This window comes from Crocodylus siamensis, chromosome 1, assembly GCF_052110815.1.
Source record: "Crocodylus siamensis isolate JL-2025a chromosome 1, ASM5211081v1, whole genome shotgun sequence".
NCBI lineage: Eukaryota > Metazoa > Chordata > Crocodylia > Crocodylidae > Crocodylus > Crocodylus siamensis.
In genome coordinates, this window is record NC_143395.1 from 176,537,179 (window position 1) to 176,561,393 (window position 24,215).

The 24,215-nt window shown below is 44.9% G+C and overlaps 1 protein-coding gene and 1 long non-coding RNA gene across 2 annotated transcripts in view; one reads left to right on the forward strand and one right to left on the reverse strand.

The window, feature by feature from the left end:
• LOC149873699 (uncharacterized) overlaps positions 1 to 24,215 on the forward strand; it is a 258,851-nt gene that overhangs the window by 87,451 nt on the left and 147,185 nt on the right. The gene's annotated exons all lie outside the window — the stretch shown is intronic.
• EFEMP1 (EGF-like fibulin extracellular matrix protein 1) overlaps positions 1 to 24,215 on the reverse strand; it is a 94,077-nt gene that overhangs the window by 66,365 nt on the left and 3,497 nt on the right. Inside the window, exons 3-4 of the mRNA XM_090049843.1 lie at positions 21,882 to 21,930; positions 21,432 to 21,692 (exon numbers count right to left, since the gene is read on the reverse strand). Coding sequence (XP_089905969.1) covers positions 21,432 to 21,692; positions 21,882 to 21,930 — 310 coding nt within the window. The remainder of the gene's footprint in view (positions 1 to 21,431; positions 21,693 to 21,881; positions 21,931 to 24,215) is intronic.

Here is a 24,215-nt window from a genome sequence, read left to right on the forward strand (position 1 = left end):
AGGAGCACTGGCATTCCCCAGTCAAACTCCCCATCCTTGATTACAGCTGATATCCAATGACTTTGAGGAAGGCTTGTAAAAAAAAAATCCCCTGATACACTGGGTGACAGAAGGGGATAAGCTGAAAATTCCCTCCTGGCCCCATGTGGCAACCAGCAAAGCCCAGAAGCAAGGGAAATATTTGTAGTACTACACAGGCATAGCTGTGCCTAAATCATCCCTGATCAGTGGCTCTCCAACCTCTTCTTGAACACCTCCAGTGATGAAGAGTCCACAGCTTTCTTAGGCAGTCTATTCTTCTGTTGAACTGTTTTAACAGTGAAGTAGTTTTCTCTGATATCCAATCTAAACCTATTTTGCTGCAACTTCAAGCCACCGCTCCATGTTCTATTCTCTGCAGCAAGAGACAAAAAATGTTTTCCCTATTCTTTATGGCAGCCCTTCAAGTATTGAAGGCTGCTATGATGTCCCCTCTTAAGTATCTTTTCCATAACCTAAACATGTCTACCTCCTTCAGCCTCTCCTCATATTGCTTTTCAAGCCCTTTATCATGTTTGTTGCCTACCTCTGGGCCCACTCTAACTTTGTGTCCTGTTTAAAACGTGGAGCCCAGTACTGCCCCCAAGTCCCTAGATGAGGACTAAATGGTGCCAAGCAGAGGGGCACTATCACCTCCCACGTCTTGCACCCAATGCTTCTATTGACACATTCCAAATTCGCTCTTGCCTGTTGTGCAGCTGCATCACACTGCAGATTTATATTGAGTTTGTAATATGCCAAGACTGCCAGATCCTTCTCCATAGTGCTGCCATCCAGCCACATCACCTATTTTGTATTTGTACTTTTGATTACTCTTCCCGAGGTGTAGAACCTTGCGTCTGTCTGCATTGGATTTCATCCTGTTAGCTCTAGCCCAACCTTCCAATTTGTCGATATCCATCTGAATTGTGTTCCTGTCCTCCACTGTGTTCACAGCCCTTCCCAGTTTCATGCCAGAATCCAAATTATTAATAAGTATGTTGAACAGCAGTTGACTCAGGACAGACCCCTGTGAGACTCTACTTGAAAGCTCCTGCCATTTTGATGGATTCATTTAGAGTTATGTTCTGCTTGCAACATAATACATGCAAAATTCCAGATATATGTGAAGAGGATAGTCCTTCATTACCATGCTCCCTAGAAATGATGTGATAAAAACAAAGACAATTTCTGTACTTTCCTACAACAAGGACATTATTAGCAGAGTCTGATAACTGAGAGAGTAGGAACCGGCTGTGTCCTCATCAATGATATGAATGTGCAAATGAGGACAAACAATCACAGATGAGGCAACACTAATGCCACACTTGGAATAGAAATGGAGAATGGCTCAAGGAATTTCATTAACAAAATAATCTTGTAGTAGAAACACTTTTTTCCCCCAAAAGCGGTTCACAAAACAACTCAGATACAGCAAGAAAAGAAAGAAAGAAAAAGAATGAAGTAGATCACATTTACATTTTCAGAAACTTTTGTCCAGCTCTTCAGGATGTTCATATGTATTGAAGGGGAGACACAAGCATCAACTATTGTCAGGGCATGTTTACCATGAAAATGAAGTTAAAGAAGTTACTTGCAAGGAAAGCAACCATGAAAATCTACATATCCAGACCTGAATCCTCCAACAAGAATGGAATCTGAACTTCAGCTCTTAGATTTTCACCTTGCTTGACTTGGGATTCTCCAAGCATAGGAAAGAACAGTTGGTCTGCAAGACCACATGGGATGCTATTGCAAAAAAATAAATAAATAAAACCAGGCAAAGCTGAACCCCCTAATTGCTAATGGACAAAACACTAGCAAATAGACTACAGAAAAATAAATAGGTGAAACACTTAGCAAGGAATGACAATCAGGCATTAAAAATGGCTTGGAAAATAGGTCTAACGGCAAAAAGACATACAAAAACTCTATTTGTGGATTGCTAAAGTAGAAGTGTACTGATACATCTGTCCATACCATATTGGCACCGATAAAAGGATAATTGATGTCATTGGCAATTGGCTGTTTTGGCCGATGTGGCCCATACCCTGGCTGGGCCGTGCCTGTGCCTGTCCTAGCTCCGCTTCCTCCCTTACAGCAGGGACATTGATCTGCGCTCCCATGATCCTTCCCTTCCCCCCCCCTTTTCCCTCTTAACAGACTTATCAGCCGTATGCTGTTCTCTAAGTTACTGGGCTGTATATTGTCTATCGGATCAGTATCGGTCAATATGGCTTGTTAATAACTGTCTATCAGTATCGATCCAAAAAATCTTTATTGGTGCACCACTAACAAAAAGGCATACAGTTGACCTCAGCTGCAGCTACAGTAGACTAGTAAGTAACAATATTTGTGTCTGTTTCTATCTCCAAAGAACCTATAATAGTGATCTCAAGAGGGTGCCACGGCACCACAGGGTGCTGCACAATCCTTTGAAGGGTGCTGCAGGAAGTGTGAAAAGTGATGTGTGAGGAGATAAGCAGATAAGGGCAGGCTCAGGCTCTTTCTGCCTGGCCATTCTCTATTCCCCCATTGCCTGGCCTCTTGTCAACGAGGTAAGCACAACAATAAATAAATTTGTTTTTGAAATGTGGTGTGGGTCAATTCACAAAAATTATGAGGGGTCCTCAAATCTAATGAGGGGTGCGCCTTAAGTCTAAAAAGATTGAGAACCACAGATATAACAAAAGAACTCCACCCATCTTCTTTATATTATACGTTCCATGACCTCTGCCTGAAACAAACTTTGAATTCAGCTTTCACAACATACGCAAGATGGAAGAACTCTAGCTTAACTGCAGGAAAATCATCTTGATGGAACTCAAAACAGCTGACAATGTACTACAGAACTATAAAACTGGAATTCAAGGTGAAATAATTATAGGTCAGTTCCAAAGAAGAGGTGAAGACAACCCAAAATGCTTCACCTGATTAGGAAAAAAGGAAATGGAAAAAAAAAGTCATCATAAAATTACCTATGAAAAGAATTTTAACTGACAGTAACAACTGCAGTGTGATCATAGTGCTCAATCCCCTGGATTTTTTCTGCACAGTTATAGTGACCAGCACCTGCAATCAAGTCACTAACATATTATATAATATGCATAAGGTTTCATACCAGCAAGATCAGATTTGGAGAACAAGCTGATTTTCATCTTATTCGCTCTTACATTAACCATAATTTCATGATATACAACAAAACAATTGCAGCTATCAATTACCCTAAATGTAATTAGGGTGTTGTTATGTCACTTCAGAGAGCTTTTGACAGTATAACCTGCATCTTTTTTGGAAGATGCTGGAAGTCTGTGGATTTTTTTGTTGTTGACTATTTAGATTTTCTAGAACCTTTATCAGGGTGCCAAATGTGTCCTAATCAGTCACCAGGAACTAATCAATCGAAATTATTTTATACGTCTGGAAACAGAAAAGGGTTTGTCCTCTTATTTATTATTTGTTGTTGCCACTGACTTTGCTTCTTAGTAGACCACCAGCCTGAAAACAGAATTCTGTGGAAATCAGACCTTGCATAACTATACTATGCAAAGAGGAGGAGGAAGGGGAGAAAAAAAATCAATAGCCTAGGCAGAACTGATGATGGTATGATAAATATATTGAGGTGGATTCCATGTCTGTACACTCAGAGGGAAGGGGAAGAAAGTTCACTACATTCTTTTTTTAAACTGTGCTCTTTGATCCCCACTTGTAGAATTATATCTGTTCTCATCAGGAAAACCTTTTATAAGATACTCTACAGGATGACCAGACTTACCTATTTAATGACCTCTTTGCCTCCATTTTCCTGAGCAGGGACCAGATCAGCCCCCCCACCAGGCTCCCTCAGGCTCCAGGGGAGATGCACCTAGGCCAAGTTAGTCAGGGAACTTCTGGAGGGACTGGACATATTTAAATCAGCTGGTCTGGATGATCTCCACCCCAGAGTGCTGAGGGAATTAGCTGAGGTCATTGCGGGACCCCTGGCATGGCTTTACAAGCACTCGTGGTGCTCTGGTGTGGTGCCAGAGGACTGGAAGAGGGCCAATGTGGTTCCCATCTTCAAAAAGGGGAGAAAGTAGGACCTGGGGAACTATACGTCAGTTAGTCTTACCTCGATCCTGGGTAAGCTTTTTGAGAGAATTTCATAGATTTTCATAGATTTCATAGATATCAGGGCTGGAAGGGACCTCGGGAGATCATCGAGTCCAGCCCCCTGCCCAAAGGGCAGGAAGTCAGCTGGGGTCATAGGATCCCAGCAAGATAAGCACCCAATTTGCTCTTGAAGGTGTTCAATGTAGGTGCTTGAACCACCTCCGATGGCAGACTGCTCCAGACCTTGGGGGCTCGGACAGTAAAGAAATTCTTCCTTATGTCCAGCCTGAAACGGTCTTGCAGGAGTTTATGACCGTTCGACCTAGTCATCCCTTGGGGCGCTCTGGTGAACAAACGTTCCCCCAGATCCTGGTGGTCACCCCTGATAAACTTATAGGTGGTCATCAGATCACCCCTGAGCCTATGCTTTTCCAGGCTAAAGAGTCCCATGTCTCTCAGCCTATCATCGTAAGATCTGTTTTCCTGACCTCTGATCATGCGCGTGGCTCTCCTCTGGACTCTCTCAAGCTTCTCCACATCCTTTTTGAATTGTGGAGCCCAAAACTGGACGCAGTTGTCCAGCTGCAGCCTCACCAAGGCCGAGTACAAGGGGAGAATGATGTCCCAGGATTTGCTCGAGAAGCATCTATGGATGCAAGCCAGCGTTTTGGTCACTGCCAGAATTATTCTGGCACATGTCCACGAGGGGCCAGCAGAGGAAATTATGCTTAGGGGCAACCAACACGGGTTCATTAGAGGCAGGTCCTATCAGACCAGCCTGGTGGCCTTCTACAACCAGGTCACCAAATCCTTAGATGCAGGGGTAGCAGTGGACATAGTCTTCTTGGACTTTCGGAAGGCCTTTGACACTGTCTCTCACCCCATTTTCATTAAGAAACTAGGGGTCTGTGGTGTCAACACCTACACAGTCAAATGGGTTGCCAACTGGCTGAAGGGCCGCACCCAGAGAGTGGCTGTGGATGGATCATTTTCGACCTGGAGGGATGTGGGTAGTGGGGTACCCCAGGGGTCAGTCCTCAGGCCCGCACTGTTCAACATCTTCATCAGCGACTTGTACGAGGGGGTAAAAAGCACCCTGTTCAAATTTGCTGATGACACTAAGATGTGGGGAGATGTGGGCACATTAGAAGCAAGGAATGGGCTACAATTGGACGTAGACAGGTTACAGGAGGAGCAGATGAGAATAGGATGGGATTCAACACTGACAAGTGCAAGGTGCTGCACCTGGGGAGGAAGAACCAGCAGCATACCTACAGGCTAGGGAACTCCCTTCTCATCAGTGCAGAGGCAGAAAAGAAGCTTGGAGTCATCATTGATGCCAAGATGAATATGGGCTGGCAGTGTGGGGATGCAGTCAGGAAGGCCAACCACACCCTGTCATGCTTCCACAGATGCATCTCAAGCAGGTCCAGGGAGGACTGGTAAGGCCACAGCTGGAGTTATGCATCCAGTTCTGGGCGCCGCACTTCAAGAGGGGTGTGGACAACATGGAGAGGGTTCAGAGGAGGACCACTCGCATGATCGAGGCAGCAGGGCAGGCCCTACAAGGAGAGGCTACGGGACCTGAACCTGTTCAGCCTCCATAAGAGAAGGCTGAGGGGGGATCTAGTGGCCTGTTACAAACTAGTCAAAGGGGACCAGCAGGCACTGGGGGACTCCCTGTTTCCCCAGGCACTACCAGGAGTGATTCGAAACAACAGTCACAAGCTGGCAGAGGGTAGATTCAGACTAGATATCAGGAGGCGCTACTTCACTGTCAGGGTGACTAGGATCTGGAACCAACTTCCAAGCAAAGTGGTGTTGGCTCCTACCCTGGGGGTCTTTAAGAGGAGGCTAGATGAACACCTTGCTGGGGTCATTTGACCCCAGTACTCTTTCCTGCCATGGGAGGGGGTCGGACTTGATGATCTGCTCATGTCCCTTCTGACCCTACTAACTATGAAACGTACTTAAACACTTCGCTGAACTAAGGCAAAACTGCATAAATTTATCTTACCTAATTTATACATATATCTTGTCAAGTATTGTATTTTCTTGCATATAACACACCCTCTAATGCCCCCAAATAAAACACTCATCTTGGTTTTGGATGACAAAATGTATTTAAATTTCCCACCCCCTGCCCAGTCATTGTCAACTATGTGACAGTCTCCTATGCTTCCTGGAAATTCTGTGATCTCAGGGGGATTTGTACTATATCACACAAGGTTTGACCCCAAACCCTTGTTACAGCAGTAGCAAGACTGGGTAGCTATACATGAGCAGCAAGGCTGCTGTAATTCACTGTAATTACAGCACATCGAGCAGACTATTTATCAAGTCTGGTGGAGCGTGGTAAATATCACACTCCAGAGACTCATGTATCAGCATCCCCATGCTTAAAAATAGTGGCAGGGTTGCTTTATCTAAAGCTCATTTAACATTTCAGACATGCACCATTTAACAAGCTTGATCTAAAGTGCTCCTGCTGCCATTTTTCAAAACATAGGGATGCTGATACACGAGATGCTCCGGGTGCTTTAATTAGAGCAGCTCTGGCTCCCCCCCACTCACAAAGCACATGTATAAACACCCTTAGTTATTTATTGTAGGGTAGCTCTTTATATAATTTCCTGTAAATAAAGTGTAGTTTTCATATCACAAGACGCATCAAGATATTACCACCAGCTCATATGCTGCTTCAGGCATAAACTATAGTGCTCAGTGAATAGCTATAGTTGTGAGAGAATTAAACACAAGCCTCCACCCCTTCATTTTACTGAGCAGACACAAGTAGCAACCATCTTGTCAGCTGCATGGCACATAGGTCTCTAGGCATGCTTCTTTTCCAGCAAAGAAAAAAGCTGCTCTGCTTAAAAAATATCCACCCTAGTTTTGGGAGCTGATTTTGAGGGGAAATGGTGCATGTTTAGCATACGAAAATATGGTAACTCCTGTTGGTTTGGAAAAAAGGCTGAGAAAGTCCAGGAATGACACATTTATTAGCCTTAATTCAACAACTTTAAGTCTATATTCAAGGTAGGGTGTCATAGGTAATTCTGCATGCAGTTAGCAGGAAAAAGAAAAACATTATTAAGATTCTACAGTAAATCTGAGTTAACCATATCAATTAAAGAAGCGAACCCAAATGTACCTTTTAGGGGCTGTATATTGTGGAATATATGTAGAATATCTGTGCACTATAGGTGGATGCTGTTAGATTGACTAAATATAAGCATTTGGATTTAGAATATATAGTACTATAATCAGGCATCAGTCAACTCCACTATAAAAAACCCACACATTTTGTGGTCACTATACTACAAAGTGTTACAGGCAGACTGTGTATAGTGTTGTAAAAAAATACAGCAAGCTAAATTAGGGGTTTAGCTGGGAGCAAAAATAACAGTTTGCTTACTGTGCTGTTTGTGCAGCTTCCATGATAGGATCCTACAAAACATATTTTTTCTTCCTAAAATTGGCAGTTTCTTGGTGCATTTATGATAGACTTTGATTGTCAGGCTATTCTAGTAACTGCTAATACTTATATATAGGCCAGATCCTGAAACTGACGTCACTGGGAGTTTTGCCACTGAATGAAATGGGAGCAAGATTAGTACCTCCGCCTTCTGAACAACTGACAAAATAAAAATCTACTTCTTGTATACAAACAGGAGTGAAATGCTGGCTTCATTAGCATTAATGGCAACAATGGGAGCACTTTAATGTTGTTTCATTACATTGTAAATATCTATAAACCATTAGATAGCTCAAAAATTCATTAAAAAAAAAAACATATTTTCTCTGCTGTTTCTGTTTAATAAGCTTGCTGACTCTTCCATTTGTGTAACATTTTCCTACTAAGCCTTGCATTTAGTAATGTGAGAGCAGCTGAAGCGGAGTAGTTTTCTTAGCAACCAGGCAGGTAAAGGACACACTAGTTAGCTCAGCAAGTCAGTACTACTTCAGATGCAGTCCTGTACATCCACTTAGAAATGACAAGCAATCTCTGTTAATAGGAATTGCCTCCTTTAATCAGACAATATGGAGCAAGTTAAGGGCATACAATAACAGGGGGCAAAGGCTTCTGTTACTTTAAGATGGAGAGAACAGTAGGCTGGGGCTGCAATCTGTTGGAAATAGCTGCACTGGAGGCAGTTGCATGAGAGGAAGATGCTGCGGGAAGGGCTGCATGTAACTACTTGGGAGCTGGCTGCCTGGCACTGGGCAGACAGGACAGCGCTCCAGGCAGGTAGGAAGGGCTGCAGCTGAGCAGACCTAGCTGCACCTGAGGGAACACACTTCCAGCTGATCGGAGGCACCCATGACAAAAAGGGATGGAGCCCAGAAAAGTTACAAGTTCAGCTTCTAAGCCAGAGGAGTTAGTTTGGCCCTGACCTCTGGAAGGAAAGAGGAGCTCCTGTCAATCCAAGTTGTTGAGGAGCAGGAGCTTTAGACCTAGAGAAATGCCTGGAAGGCTGGATGAGAACTAGCAGGTAAGGGATGAGATCTGCAGCAGTATGGTAGCTCCAGGTGGGCTTTAAGTTTGAGTTGGAGATCAACTGGTTGGTGCTGGTGTTTGTGTTTAACTGGTGATTTGGGAGTAGCAGTAACAGGCATACCAGAGGCCACAGAGCAGGGTGGTCCTGGTTCTAGGGCACTCTAGATCTGGGTTGGCCAGAGTTACTCACCCTGGGAGACGCATCTGATCCTCCACTGAAGCCAGGGTAGGGAGTGGTGAGGAGTGGGGTGCTGAGTGACCCGGAGTGCACCACTGAGCCGCTTTGTGTTTCCCCAGTGTCCCCCAGAGCCCCCATGTGGAAAGTGGGTGGGTCTTTGGCAGAGAAGCCCTGGAGAGCTGCAAGTACCATGCCTGCAAGCCGCATGTGGCTTGCAAGCCGTGGTTTGGTCTGCGGCTCTAGATCTTGAGCCCTGCGATGCAAGGCTGGATAAGGCTTTGAGGGCTGAGGCCTAGGTAGAGGAGCTGGAGCCCAAGTTAGGGCCCAAGTCAGGGACCCAGTGGGTTCAGACAGGCCTGACCCTAGCAGGACTGCTGTCTATCTGTCATGGAGTGGGGTAACCATGGGGCTAAGCCCACTATGACAACCATAAGCCTTTTTTAAATTAGGGAGGCAACTTAATACATAACACATTCCTTGGGATACCTCATAAAAAAAACAGGAACAGGAGTGTGCATGGAGGGTGGGGGGGGGAGAGGTCGAGGTCAGAGGTTCATGAGTGCTCCAAGAGGGAACATAGAGCAGAGTGCCCCAGCCCATGTTCATGGATCCTTGAACAAGTCCAAGGTCTCAGTGGATATGGCCCAGCGACGCTTTGTCTGGAAACATGAACAGATGAAGTACTGGAAGATGGCCCCACAGTCACTGCAGGTCTTCCAGCCAGAGCCTCCTTCGTGGTCTGGTATTTGGTCAACTTAGCCAGGGCTAGCTGCTATAGTCGGGGACCAAGTGGCTGGCTGACTTGATGTGCCAGAGGAACTGGTGAGCAAAGCTAGAATAAGGCCTGAGAAGCATGGGCATGACTGTGGCAGGATAGAGGCCATGATTAGTGTTTTTAAGGAACGGTTAGGGGCAGGAGGCCACAATTAAAAGGTGAGTAGGGCCCTGATCAGTGCCAGTAAGAAGCACAAGAGTCAGTGAGGCCCAAAATATTGGCTAGCAGACTTAGGGTCTACGCACATGATGAAAACCAGGGTGTTCAGCTAAGCAGATTGAACTAGGCCCAGTGCCAATCCATTTGGCTCACTCAAGATCTTTGAGAACAGCCTCCCAAGGTAATGTCCAAAGCCCATCAAGCTGTTGCAGGTGAAGTACTGAAGAGGATACCTCAAGGAGCCAAAGTGGAAAGGGATTAGCTTAGCCGCCAGGGAGTGGTATGCCCACTCATGGAGTCATATTGGTTTATCTTTGTTATGCAATATAAAATAAAGGGAAAAGGCTACGACTTCCATACTTGTAAAATACATACTTGTATTTTTAACTATCTATTCATCTGATATAGGATGTACAGGATGAGAGATGGTCCTTTGTGTTAAAGTGTATGTGGCAAACACCTCAAGTATAAGACCCGTTCATATTTGTCTTAATAAATGTATTATTTTTTTTCTTCCAGAAGCCCAAAGCAGCACAAGTATTACAAATAATTTGCTCTATTTAGCAAGTTGCATCAGTTACACTGTTGTTGGAGGAAGTGCAGAGTAAATAACTTCCATGGAAATCAATGTGATGTTTCTCAGTGATGTCAAAAGAAACAGTAACTGGGGTCACTATGTATGCTTCATCCCCCTTGTTAGCTACATTGTATTGGGCAGGAACCTACCCAATACACTGAGGCTGCCTACAGATTTTGTGGTCCCAGTGTGGTCAGGCACCATTTTTGTAGTGGAGTGCAGCAGCCGCCTGCCCCGCCACCCCAACCCATGCCTCCAATTGCCTGAGTGGCCCTGGAAGGATTGCCTCTCCCCAGAGATTGATGGGTAGCCACTTGTCATGTCAATTTTTGGGAAGGGGTGGGGCTTCTGGGGCCCCCTCAGCCAGAGGCATGGGGCAAAGGGGGATTCCCACTCCTTCCCAAAGATTGACACATGGCCACCCATCAATCTTTGGGGAGGGATGGTTCTTCTAGGGCCCTTACATTCCCACCTGGAGACTGACAGATGGCCATCTGTCAATTTCTAGCTGAGGTCCTGTAAGTCCTGCCCCTTCCTGATCACCAGGGATCCTGGTTTTCTCTGACACATTGCAAATTCGGGAGGGGAGGGGGGTTGTTAAAAAAAGTCATAAATTCTTTATAATAAAAACCCTAAAATCTGTGATTAAATATTAAAGGTCCCCATAGCCCCTTTGGCCCTGCTGGTGCCCCTCACTCCCCTTCCCCCCCACCAGCCTTGCTGCTGCTCCTTGCCCCCCATCCATAGCCCCTGCTCCCCCAACCCTGTTGGAGGAGGCCCGCAGCTGCCAGGGCTATGGACCCAGGTCTGCAGCCTCCTGCTGCAGGCAGAGGGGACCTGCATCCCCCAGATCTGTATGCCTGCAGCCTGTGTCTGCTCCACTCAGGCTCCCTCTGATGTTTGTCTGCCCTGGGGCCTCTGCTGTCCAACAGGCAAGACCTGGTGTGGCAGGGGACAGTAGAGCTGCAGAGAGAAGATGCTTACCACTGTGAGCTCTGCACTGCACTGGCACTGTGCCTCCTACGTGTGGGGCTGCAGTGAAAGCAGCAGCGTTGGGTTGTGCCCCTCGAAGCAGTGGCATGCATGGGGGCCCATCACCAAGGCAGTGCGGAGCTTGCAGCAGCAAAGAGATCCTTGTGTAGCTCTGCTGTTCCGTGCCGTGCCTGCTGGGCTGTGGAGGCTCCAGGGGAGGGAAGCAGGATGGGAGCCTGAGCATGTAACCCATGCCCACCCCATGCAAAAAAAGTGTGGGGTGCAGGGCCCTCCTGCCCCTCTGCAGTGCACATGGCAGTGGGGAGCTGCCCCTCCCCCTGTTGCAGACAAGCCACTCACAGCCGCATCCTGCACCCTGCTGGGGCCCTGCAGCCGCACGTTACAGCCCCAGGCCCCAAGCACTACCTGGCTGGGCAGCAGCCCCATTCCTGCCCTGCTCCCTCCCTCTAGGGGCCTCAATCCTCTTCTGCTCCCCCCACACTTACCTGTGTGAGCTGTTCTCTGGGATTCCTGGGGTCATGTTCATGTACATGCACCTGGTGCCCCCTGTCTGACTGCCCTCCTCCTGCTCCCTCCCAGCTGGAAGTCTGCTAGCCTGCAGGGAGCAGACTGCAAAACTGAAAAATCCATGCATTTTTCTGGTAAAATGAGAAATCTGCATTTGCCTTTGGTAAAAAAGGTAAAATCTGTGATTTATTCATTTTTCTGCGGGAAATGGAAGACACGGGTCCCCGCTGATAATCCTCCCTCCTTCCATGTTTTAGGATGCCAGGGCTTCCCACCCTTGTCTGTTGGCAGATGCCTCCACCCTACATTTCACTGGCTCACTGCCATTCTCCCACTTTTTCCATGGCCCCTGTTTTTTTGTTTTTGTTTTTTGAGGGACTGATTTTTCATGAGGGACCTACTACATCTGCAGCTTCTGCAAAAACCATGAAGGGGTTTGAAGTGGGACCAAAACGTATAGCGTATAGACTAAAGTGAACATTTTTGAATTATCACATGATCAAAATGCAACATATAAAAAACAAATAGATATTTTTGTTAAAAAACAGAAGATCCTTCACCCTCCAATATAAAGTCAATGAAATAGCTCCTTAGAGTTCTCTCTTGTTAAACATAGATCTTCATACTTTTACACTGGTTATAAAGTATTATTTAGTGCTGCTGGACTGGAATGAAAATGTCATACATCTGCAGATGATTAAGAGGAAGTGGACTGTTTGACTTACTAAATAATAAAAGAAGCTCAAGTTTGACTGTATGTATAAGTTATATTCCCTAGGTATTTGAAGCAGTTATCATATGAAATAAGCACTTTTAAACCAACTTAATGATCACCAGTGGTCCCACTGTGGGTTTAAGTACATCTTTACAAGATCTTTTCAGCAATGCATGAAAATATTCAAGTTTTAAAGCCTTGAAAATTCTTGTAAACTTTCAAACTTAACTACTGTTAGTTTGCAACTGAGACTCATTCAGTATAACCCATTTCAGATTTAAAATACTGTAATTGCCACTTTCTTTTTGCTTTTAGGGTGAGATCTTGGCCCAAGTCAATTACAAGAAACTCACTCCAAGAGGCCAAGATCTCACCCTCAGTTCATATATTTGGCTTCTACAAAACAAATTTGACCAAGTTATTTAAATTATTATTATATAGTTAATACAAAAAAAAAAATATCAGTTTTGTGCAAGTTTCCAGGAAGCTAAAGAAAAATTTTAAAACCACAACCAATTTTTAAACTTAATGCTGGTATAAAATACTTTGGTTAACCCTATCACCCCATTAATTTTGTGGCCATTACTAGCGTTCGATGGAGCAGACTGTTGCTTACAAAAATGTATGATTCGAAATTACTTTCCACTGTGCCACCCAGCCCTACCTTCTGCTTTCAGACTAACGCAGCTAACCACTTCTTTGAAGTCTTATGAAAATTCAAAAACAAACAAACAAAACCCAAAACACATGGAGGCATTAACACTACATAAAATTAAGCATTTCTATACAGGCACTCAAAAAAATGGAATACCTAGAAGTGTGAACTCTTGAATTAGAAGTAATGCACTGAACATCAGATGAAAGTTCCATGCTGAAATTCTGACTTGGGACTAATTAAAAAGAGCATCCATTATGATAACTATGCTTAAAATGTGACTGAGAATTTATTTGCCAGTAAGAATTAGCATTCATATATACAATACCAGTATTAAGAAGAAAAGGACTACAGCCGTGATGTATTTGCCCTGATTATGGCTACTTTAGTATTAATTTATATAGATTACATGGACTTTGAAGCCAGATTTCACTGGGCCCAATCAAGCAGTTTGCTGGGAGCAAGGGGAGGAAGAGAAACCAGGTACCAGGCACCAGATCCTGCTCCTAGAAGGCAAGCGAGCCAGGGCTGTCTGTGTGTTGTTTGGGCATGTGCTCCGAGCAGCTGGGAGTCTTGCTGAATGACTGCTGCCTGTATCTGACAAAAGCCCTAACAAGGGAGTAGAACTAGTTTAGGGCCAGGACAGTATAAGATGGAGACTCCCTGGACCAGGGAGTAAGCAAATGGGGGCAGCAAACAGGGCAGATCACAGGTCAATTTGCTGCCTCCTTTGAAGGGGAGCCTTTAATGCAAGTTCTTTCTTTAATTCAGAATAACTAACCAGATATTTAGCATAAGTAGCTAAAAAAACTCATATATCAATACTTAAAGTTCATTGTTTAACTAGTAATAGAGCAAGTGGGGAGTTCGCCAAGGAGTTTGCCCAGAAACTCTCACCAAGCTTACAGTGAAGAAAGATTAGAGATGGAGGAACCAGGTTAGCAGGGGAAAGGGAACTTTTCAGGACCAAGGGGAACTGAACAGGCCGGCTTACAGGGGCATTTGATAGGGAAAGTCTGCCTGGAGAGCAGAGCAGGAGGAGGAAGATTGTGGATTTAAGAGGTTCAGAGAGATGGCTGGAAGATGTCACAATGCCAGGTTTTTCTGTCTGCTTGAACCTGTGAAGTGTCTATCCAGGCAGGACCATTCACCACAGGAAGACTCTACCCAGGTCCAGGTTTGGTGCTGCAGAGACAGCAGCTTGCAGGTTCCTTCCAGTGATGGCCAGGTGGGGGAGGGTTTGCAATGTGAGCAGTGCCTCTTGGTGGTGTCCCTCAGGAAGCAGGCAAGAGAGCTACAGGATGAGGTAGCAAGGCTTGGAAACATGCTCAGCCATGAGGAGTTCATTGACTTGGTGCTGGAGGAGACCTCTAGGACTGCAGATAAAGGACTGCCTAAAGTAGTGCTGAAAGAAAGAGGACGTGGACTCCCAGGAAGGTGAGAGCTTGTGACCTCTGGCAGCAAGCAGAAGTCTTCATCCCTACTTGCAGTGGGTTGGCTGGAGAACACATATGCAGCCCTAGCAACAAAGGAGAAGGAGCACAGCAGGAGGGTCAGGCCAGGCCTTTCCAAGTTTGGAAGAATTGAGACCACTGCCACCAAGAGGAAGTGATGGCTGGTGGTGGCTGGCAGCTCTCTTCTGCAGGGGATGGAGACATTTATCTGCTGGCCTAACCTGCTCTACTGCTTGCCCAGAGAATGAATAGGAGATGTCATGGAAAGATTACTGAGACTCATCTTGTCCTCTGACTACTACCCCAGGCATCAATGATGCTACTGGGTGGGGTGGGGTGGGCCCTGACCAGATCAAAGAAGAATCGACTACAGGACTCTGGGTGCAGGGGTGAAGGGGACAGGTCTTGTTCTTCTCAATCCTCCAATCAAAAGGGAAGGATCTGGGCAAGACTTCTTGCAGATCAGTGTATGGTTGCAGAGATGTTGTCACTGGCAGGGCTTTAGCTTCTTCAGTCATGGGGCACTGCTCCAAGAAGGGCTGCTGGAAAGCAGTGGGATCCACCTGACGAAGAGGGAAGAGCATCTTTGCAGACAGGTTTGCTAACCTGCTGAGGGCCTGAAAACTAGGCAATGGAGACCAAAACCCTGGGGTAAGTGGGTGACCTGAAGGAAGCAAAGCAAGTAGGGACCAGTTCAGCCACCTCCCTGCTGGGCCCCCCTTGGGCCCCGGGAGAGACACGCCTGGGCCAGGGGTTAGCGTGGAGTTAGTTAGGGTACTTCTGGAGAGGCTGGACGTGTTCAAGTCCGCTGGTCCGGACGATCTTCACCCTAGGGTTCTACAGGAACTGGCCGAGGTCATTGCGGGACCCCTGGCGCGGCTCTATGAGCACTTGTGGTGCTCTGGTGAGGTGCCGGAGGACTGGAAGAGGGCCAATGTGGTCCCTATCTTCAAAAAGGGAAAAAAGGAGGACCTGGGAAATTACAGGCCAGTTAGTCTTACCTCAATCCCGGGTAAGCTCTTTGAAAAAATTATCCTGGCACACATCCAGGAGGGCCTTGCGGGGGAATGCATGCTCAGGGGCAACCAACATGGGTTCATCAGTGGCAGGTCTTGTCAGACCAACCTGGTGGCCTTTTACGATCAGGTCACCAAATCATTAGACGCAGGGGTTGCTGTGGATGTAGTCTTTCTGGACTTCCGGAAGGCTTTCGACACTGTCTCTGTCCTCCCTGTCCTCATCAAAAAGCTGGGAGACTGTGGTGTCGATGCCCACACAGTCAAATGGGTCGCCAACTGGTTGGAGGGCCGCACCCAGAGGGTGGTAGTGGATGGGTTCTTCTCGACCTGGAAGGACGTGGGCAGTGGGGTTCCGCAGGGCTCGGTCCTCGGGCCCGCACTGTTCAACATCTTCATCAGTGACTTGGATGAGGGGGTAGAAAGCACCCTGTTCAAGTTTGCTGATGACACTAAGATGTGGGGGGATGTGGGTGCACTAGAAGGGTGCAATAGGCTACAAGCTGACCTTGACAGGTTGCAACAGTGGGCGGATGAGAATAGGATGGGGTTTAACACTGATAAGTGCAAGGTGTTGCACATGGGGAGGAAGAACCAGCACCACACTTACAGGTTGGGGAACTCCCCTCTTGCCAGCACGGAGACGGAAAAGGATCTTGGAGTCGTCATTGACTCCATGAAGAACATGGGCCAGCAGTGTGGGGAGGCAGTCAAGAAGGCCAACCGTACCCTGTCATGCATCCACATATGCATCTCGAGCAGGTCCAGGGAGGTGATCCTCCCCCTCTATGCGGCACTGGTCAGGCCGCAGCTGGAGTACTGCGTCCAGTTCTGGGCACCACACTTCAAGAGGGACGTGGACGATATGGAAAGAGTCCAGAGGAGGGCCACTCGTATGATCAGGGGTCAGCAGGGCAGGCCTTATGAGGAGAGGCTACGGGACCTGAACCTGTTTAGCCTCCACAAGAGAAGGTTAAGGGGGGACCTTGTGGCCTGCTACAAACTGGTCAGGGGGGATCAGCAGGTATTGGGGGAGTCCCTGTTCCCCCGTGTGCTGCCAGGAGTGACCAGGAATAACGGTCACAAGCTGGCGGAGGGTAGGTTTAGATTAGATATTAGGAGGCGCTACTTCACAGTCAGGGTGGCTAGGGCCTGGAACCGGCTTCCAGGGGAAGTGGTGCAGGCTCCTAGCCTGGGGATTTTTAAAAGGAAGTTAGATGAGCACCTTGCCGGGGTCATCTGACCCCGGTGCTCTTTCCTGCCAAGGCAGGGGGTCGGACTAGATGATCTACCTAGGTCCCTTCCGACTCTAGCTACTATGAAACTATAAGATGGGGCTACAAGGGAGGCCTTCTCATTCTTTCTGAGAAACTAGGGCAGTCTGCTAGTTACCTCACATGTCTGTGCATGAATGCATGGAGCTCGAGGGGAAAAAAAAGCAGGAAGAACTAGAAGTCCTCACACACTAACAGAATTGTGATGCAACTGGAATAACAGACTTGGGATAGCTCACATGACTGGAGTACTGTCGTGGATGGGTATAAACTGTTCAGGAAGGACAGGCAGGGGAGAAGAGAGGAGGATGGAGTTGCTCTTTATGTCAAAGAGCTGTTTGCGTGCTCATAGCTCCAGTATAAAACTGGAGATAGGCCTGTTGAAAAAAATCTCAGGGTTAGGGTCAGAAGGGAGAGCAATAAGGGTGATATCATGGCGGCTGTCTGGTATAGACCACCACACCAGGAGGATGAGGCTTTCCTTCAAACAACTAGTGGAAATTTCTGGATTACAGGCCCTAGTTTTCATGGGGGACTTCAGTCACCCGGACCTCTGCCAGAGGGAAATACAGCACTGCTTTTGGAAAGTGTTAGAGAAACCAACTAAGGGTCATACTCTTCTTGACCTGCTGCTTGTAAACAGGGAGGAATTGGTGGGGCATGTCGTAGTGAATGGCAACTTGGGCAGCAGTGATCATGAGATGATTGAGTTCAGCATCCCGAGGAAAGGAAGGAAGAGCAGCAGCATAGTAAGGACCCTGAACTTCAGAAAACAAAGAATTTGCCTCACTCGAGGAACTGATAGGATCCCCCAGGAGTCCAGGAGAGCTGGCTGTACTTTAAAGAAGCCTTACTGAGGGTGCAGGAATGAGTTATCTTGATGTGCAGGAAGACTAGCAAGTATGGCAGAAGACCAGCTTGGCTTAGCAGGGAACTCAGCTAAAACTGAAAAAGGAAGCTTACAAGTGGAAACTTGGCCAAACAACTAGGGAGGAGTATAAGAATATTGCTGGGGCATGCAGAGATGAAGTTTGGAAGGCCAAAGCTCAATTGGAGTTGTAGTTAGCAAGGGATGTGAATGGTAACAAGAAGGATTTCTACAAGTATGTCAGGAACAAGAACAGGATCAGAGAAAAAAAAAAAAGTGTGGGTCCCTTGCTGACTGAGGGAGGCAACCTATGAACAGAGGATGCAGAAAATGCTAGTGTACTTGATACTTTTTCACTTCAGTCTTTACAGGCAAAGGTCAGCTGCCAGACTAATGCACTTGGAAGCACGGTTTGGGGAGGAGGTGAGCAGCCAACCGTGGCAAAAGAACAGGTTCGGGAATATTTAGAAGAGCTGGATGTGTACAACCCCATTAGGTCAGAAAGTGTACTTGAGGATGCTGAGAAAGTTAGCTGATGTAATTGCAGAGCCATTGGCTATTATCTTTGAAAAGCCTGTGGTGATTGGGAGAGGTCCTGGATGATTGAAAGAGGGGAAATACAATTCTCATCTTTAAGAAAGGGCAGGAGCAGGATCCAGGGAACTACAGACCAGTCAGTCTCATTGCAGTCTCTGGAAAATCATGAAGTAGGTCCTCATCAGATCCATTTAAGTACTTGTAGGAGAAGGTGATTAGGAACAGTTAGCATGGATTCACCAAGCACAAGTAGCGCCTGTCTGTTTTGATTGCCTTCTATTACACAATAACTGGCTCTGAGGATGCAGGAAGAACAATGGACATGGCATCCTTTGATTTTTAGCAAGGTTTTTGATATTGTATTCCACAACATTCTTGCAAGCAAACTAAGGAAGTATGGGTTGGATGAATGGACAGAAAGGTGGAACCTGGCTGGACTGTCAGGCTCAAAGGCTAGTAATCAACGGCTCAATGTTGTTGAGAAGCTAGTATTAAAGTGGAGAGCCCCAGGGGCTGGTTTTGTTTAATATCAACAATCTGGGAAATGGGATATATTGCACCCTCAGCAAGTTTGCAGATGACACCAAGCTGAGGGGGGGGTGGTGAGTAGTAGATATGTGGAAGGTAGGGTTAGGATTCAGAGAGACCTCAAGAAATTGGGGGATTGGGTCAAAAGGAGTCTCATGGAGTTCAACAAGGACAATTAAAAAAGTCCTGTACTTAGGATGGAACAGTACCATGCACAAGTACAGGCTGGGGGCTGACTGACTAAGCAGCAGCTCTGCAGAAAAGGACCTGGGGGTTACAGTAGACAGTAAGCTGAATATAAGCTAACAGTGTGCCCCTGTTGAGAAGAAGGCTAACAGCACACTGGCTTGCATTGGCAGAAGTATTGCCAGCAGATTGAGGGAAGTGATTATTTCCCTCCATCTAGCTCTAGCAAGGCAACATTTGGAGTACTGTGTCCAGTTTTCAGCCCCCTCCCACTAAAAAAAAAAAAAAGATCAGGACTCTCTCCAGTTGATCCACCAGAGCGCAACAAGAATGGCTGGAGGGCTGGGGCACATGATTTCTGAGAGGCAACAGAATTGGGCTTATTAAATCCCCACCTCAGTCTTCTTTTTTCCATACTAAATAACAGCCTTCAACTACCTGAGGGTGGTTGCAAAGAGGGTACAGCTAGAATGCTCTCAGTGATGGCAGATAACGTGACCAGGAGCAATGGTTTCAAGGTGCAGCAAGGGACATCTGGGTAGATGAGGAAGAACTCACAGGGAGCATTATAAAGCACTGGGAGAGGCTACCCAGAGAGCTGGTGTAATTTTAAGATACAGGTAGACAGAGCGTTGGCTGGGATGATCTAGTTGGGTCTGGTCCTGCTTTGAACAGGAGGTTAGACTAGGTGACCTCCTGAGGTCCCTTCCAACCCTAATTTTCTATGGGTGCCTATACATACACAGTAAGGCTACAATTATAGCATGTCAAAGCAGGCTTGATTGAGTCTGCTGAAGCATGGTAATTACTGCACTCTAGCCTGTCTCAATGATGAAAAATGGCAACAGGAGCACTTGAACTAAAGCTCATTCAACAAGCTTTAGTTAAAAACACCCCTGCAGCCATTTTTTTTAGCATGGGGAATCTGATACAAGATGCTCCAGGTGCTTCAAACTGACAGGGATATCATTCTTGGGATGCACTTTGTCCTTTTAAAAAGATGGGTACTTCATTTGCCTCTCTCTGTCATGTGGAACCTCATCCGACTGCTACAAGTTCTGAAGTCAATGGCTCTGCAATCACTTCAGTGAATTCTTTAGTCCTCTAGGATACATCTCATTGAGCCCAGATTGGCCAAGTAATTTCCAGCCTATTGGGCACATCCACATATGCCCCTCCACCCCCCATGGTGCAGTTGGTACTGTGCTGTTGTTTAGTACTGAGGAAGTACTAACTAATGGTGCAGTAACAGCCATTACCATGCTGTCCCAGCAGTGCACATTATTTTTTAGACACTAAGTCACCATAGTGAGGCAGCTCATCGCTAGAGCAATGTAGCATCAATATCATGGTTTGTGCCTGCCGAGCCTACGTCACCACGGCTTCTCTAGATCTAGGTTGATTATCTCCATCCCTAGTGTTACTGCTAAACTATGCTTGTCATCTGATAACTAAACCTTATTCAGGAAGACTGAAGTAAAAAGACACTAAATACCTCTCCCTTCTTTGCATCATCCATTATTAGATTATCTTTCAGTAAGGGACCTAATGCTTTCCTAAGTCTTCCTCTTACAGCTACCAAAGGGCATAAAATAGCAAAAAAACCATTTTACAAGTATGTTAGAAGTGTCTCAGTTCATGCATTGGCCTTTTCCCTGTGTGCCCATGAAGTATTCTTATACTTTTCCCTAGTAATAAGAAAAGTGGAAACTTTGTTTAAGATTCATTCTTGAATTGTAACTCATTGAAGAGTTTGCCATTTAGGTAGTCAATCTCTTGCTGCATTTCCCTTTCTTTTCTTCATAAAGCATATTCTTGCACTACCAATATCATCTTTTTTTGGACTCCCTTTCCCTTCCTAACCTACTTGTCTCAGTTGAGACCAGTCCACCCATTCTCAGAGTATGTTGGCTTCTTTGAAATTGAAGAGATTTAGGGAAATTAAGCAAATCTGAAGTTGAAGGGATATCCTTTGCTGCTTTTCACATATTAAATTCCGGACTCTCTTCAAGACAGTACATCTTTAAAACACATTTAATTTAACCCAAAATGCTCGACAAACAAGTTTGTTTTCATAAAGATATGTTGTTACATAAAAACAAGTTGTTACATAAAGATGGACAAACAGGAGGACATATTCTGTTAATTAGCCTCCATAGCAAGAAGAGACACAGTTGGTAAATGTGCAGAAAACTGAAAAACACTGTCATGTCCCATGATGGTAAAATATGAATGACAAATTCTGAAGGACATTCTAAGAAACTATGTAAGTATACAATGATACAGCAATGCAGCTGCTGACAGATGAAACTCCTATGCTCTCTCTAGGTGTACCATTGATTTTTCCAACACAGAAAATATATTTCTGCTCAAAGTATACATGAGACAACTTGCTTACCTTGGCATACATTATGTTCACTTTGCTCATACCCAGTTGCACATTGTATTTGATGAGTTGGATTTGGAGGTCCTTGCTGAACATCCACAGGGGTTCGTCGAATTACACTGTTCCGTCCACCAGCGGAATCAGCAGTTGCTGCATCTTGCTCATTTACAATAATTTGGGCTGTTCTAGGTAGACAGAGGTATCCTCCATAGTGGTTAACACATTTCATTCCACCTTTACATGCATCTGGGACAATTTCACATTCATCAATATCTGTGGTTAGCAACAACAGAAGTCATGCTTTTAATACGTAATCTTTGAGATTTAAAATACAAGTAACATAGCAAGGCATGCAAGCATGGTTCTACTGTCCAAAATCATTTGAGATATTTGGAAGATAATACACTAGCAACTACTAAAAATATCATTAAGTAGCCTTTCTTTTATAATGACTTACAGTACCTTTACACTGCTGCCTATAGGGATCCCATTCATAGCCATCTGTACATTGCTGCAGAAAACGGAAACGCAGGAAAAAGTGAATTAATACTTCAAACAAAAAAACCCAAACAAATCAGTATGTACTCGCTACTGCTATAAACATTGTCCAGCAACACAAATTAAGAAAACTTAAATCATACAAAAGAGAAAGAGTCAGGCTTATGTTGTTTATATATTGAGGGCAAAACCAAAAACAGTTATCGCAATATTGCTGTGCAACAAGTTTAAATGCAAGTTATGTGGGAAATGAACGATCCTTTTGTAAATTTTGCTCCCAAGTGCTCAGTGCATCCTGAGCAGTGAGCACCTTCAATGCCTCCAGAACTCAGTGAGAGAAGATGGTGCCAAGTACTTTAACCCATTACAGCTGAAGGTGGTGATCCTGCCAACCATTTCTCATGAACACTTGTTTTGACTTCAACAGTACTACAACACTGCCAGCTCAGAAGTCATGAATAAGACTACAGGATAAGAATTATTTAAAAAAAAAATAAAAAAAAATTATATATAAAAAAAATCATTTGGGGGTTCTTTATTTGCCTTTCATTTTAAGCTGTTAAGATCCATTTTCTCAAGCTTTTCCATCAAATGCGATGACTACAAACCACTTTCAGGATAAAGGGATACTGATGGTGTTTTTCCTAAAATAATTATGCAACACTAAATATTGCAAGACTTGCAGTAAAATTGAGGGTGTTAAAACTCTTATTGCTGGGACTATGAATATGGTTGTCAAAGCCAATGAGACTACAGTCAACATGCTCTACAAACGTGAGAGATTAAGGTGATGAGCCCAAGAAATTAAGAAGGCACCTACATTTTCTGTCTATTCAAAAGCATTCATTTCCAGAATGTAATAGCCAATTATCAACTGAAATTACATGAATGAACAGTATTATGCAATTAAATGTGGTCTGAATCAATGGATCAACTAAGCTGTGTAGTGTGTGTGTCTGTTCTGATTAGCATATTGTTCCCCTAACATTACAGTAAGAAAGTTGAGTACATTAGTCAACCAAAAATGGTGAATAAAATTTAATTCTTGGTATAATTTCTCCACTTTAGCAGAGCTACTCCAGAGGTGAATTTGACACAATATTGCTATGCTATTTTGAAGTTGTTTTGTGAAACGTGTTACTATTGCAGGTTGAATCAGTAGTAGAAGCTAAAACATTTTGTTTAGTCACACTAGTAATCTGCCAAAAATGCAGCACTGAACTAGAGTAGTCTCCAGTGCTATGAAGGGGTAAAAGCACAGCTAATTGTATTATAATTCTAGCTCTCTAAAGGAATGACTACATGCTGAGTTGACACCACCAAAGTTACTGTAGCTATGAAAACCCAAGCCCACAGGAAAACAGCAAATGCATGTATTTACTGAATCACCCAATTCCTGTTAATGCACAATAGAAATAGTATCAACTACACAGTGCTGAGCCAATTCTGCTCCTACTGAAGTAATTGGGAATTTTGTCTTTGACTCTTAGTGAAACCAGGATTCAGTATATATTGTGTCATATGAATTTAAAAATATTAAGAGAGTGTAACATTTTCAGGGACTTTTTGGAATTTTACATTAGGTCAAAACAAAATTAGGCAGGATTACAAGGAGGATGCTAGAATTTTTAGTGAATACAAAAAGAAAGGGGGGAGGTATTGGTGTGTGTATGCAAGATATCTGCATACTAGGTATTTGGGCCCAGGTTTAACTCCCATGGATTTTACTGTATGCATTTAAACTATTGAAATCCACAGGACACAGATGCCTAATCATCTTTTGAACTCTAACTCTTATACACCTTAAAACCCTCAATAATACATAGATTGATCCTGGAATACTTACTCGGGCAAACCATCTGACTAAGTTCAAATGAGACTACTTGTGCAAGCTGTAACTGCATGACTTCAGGCTTTTCAGCCATGATCCTACAACTTGCTGCATGCTCTGTGCTTATTTGGATTTCTACTGATTTCAGTGGGGCTCTGTACAGGAACAAGAGTCCATCCATATGGCAAAAGTTTCAGGGCAGGGACCTTTGCTTCTCATAGGGATCAAATATGATAATATGGGATTTTCCCTCTTTGATCCACGTTAATATCAATGCCAGCTTTCCCCAGGCCTTTTATTATACAGGCTAGTGAGCAACCATAGATGGAAAAGCAACCTCCCACCCTGCCCTACCTCCATTCTAAAAAAAAAAAAATCACATCAAATTTTGGGAAACAAAACGTATTTCTAGTATCTGTTTGAATTTGGTTGTGAGCTCACAAATGACTGCTTAACAATATTACCAA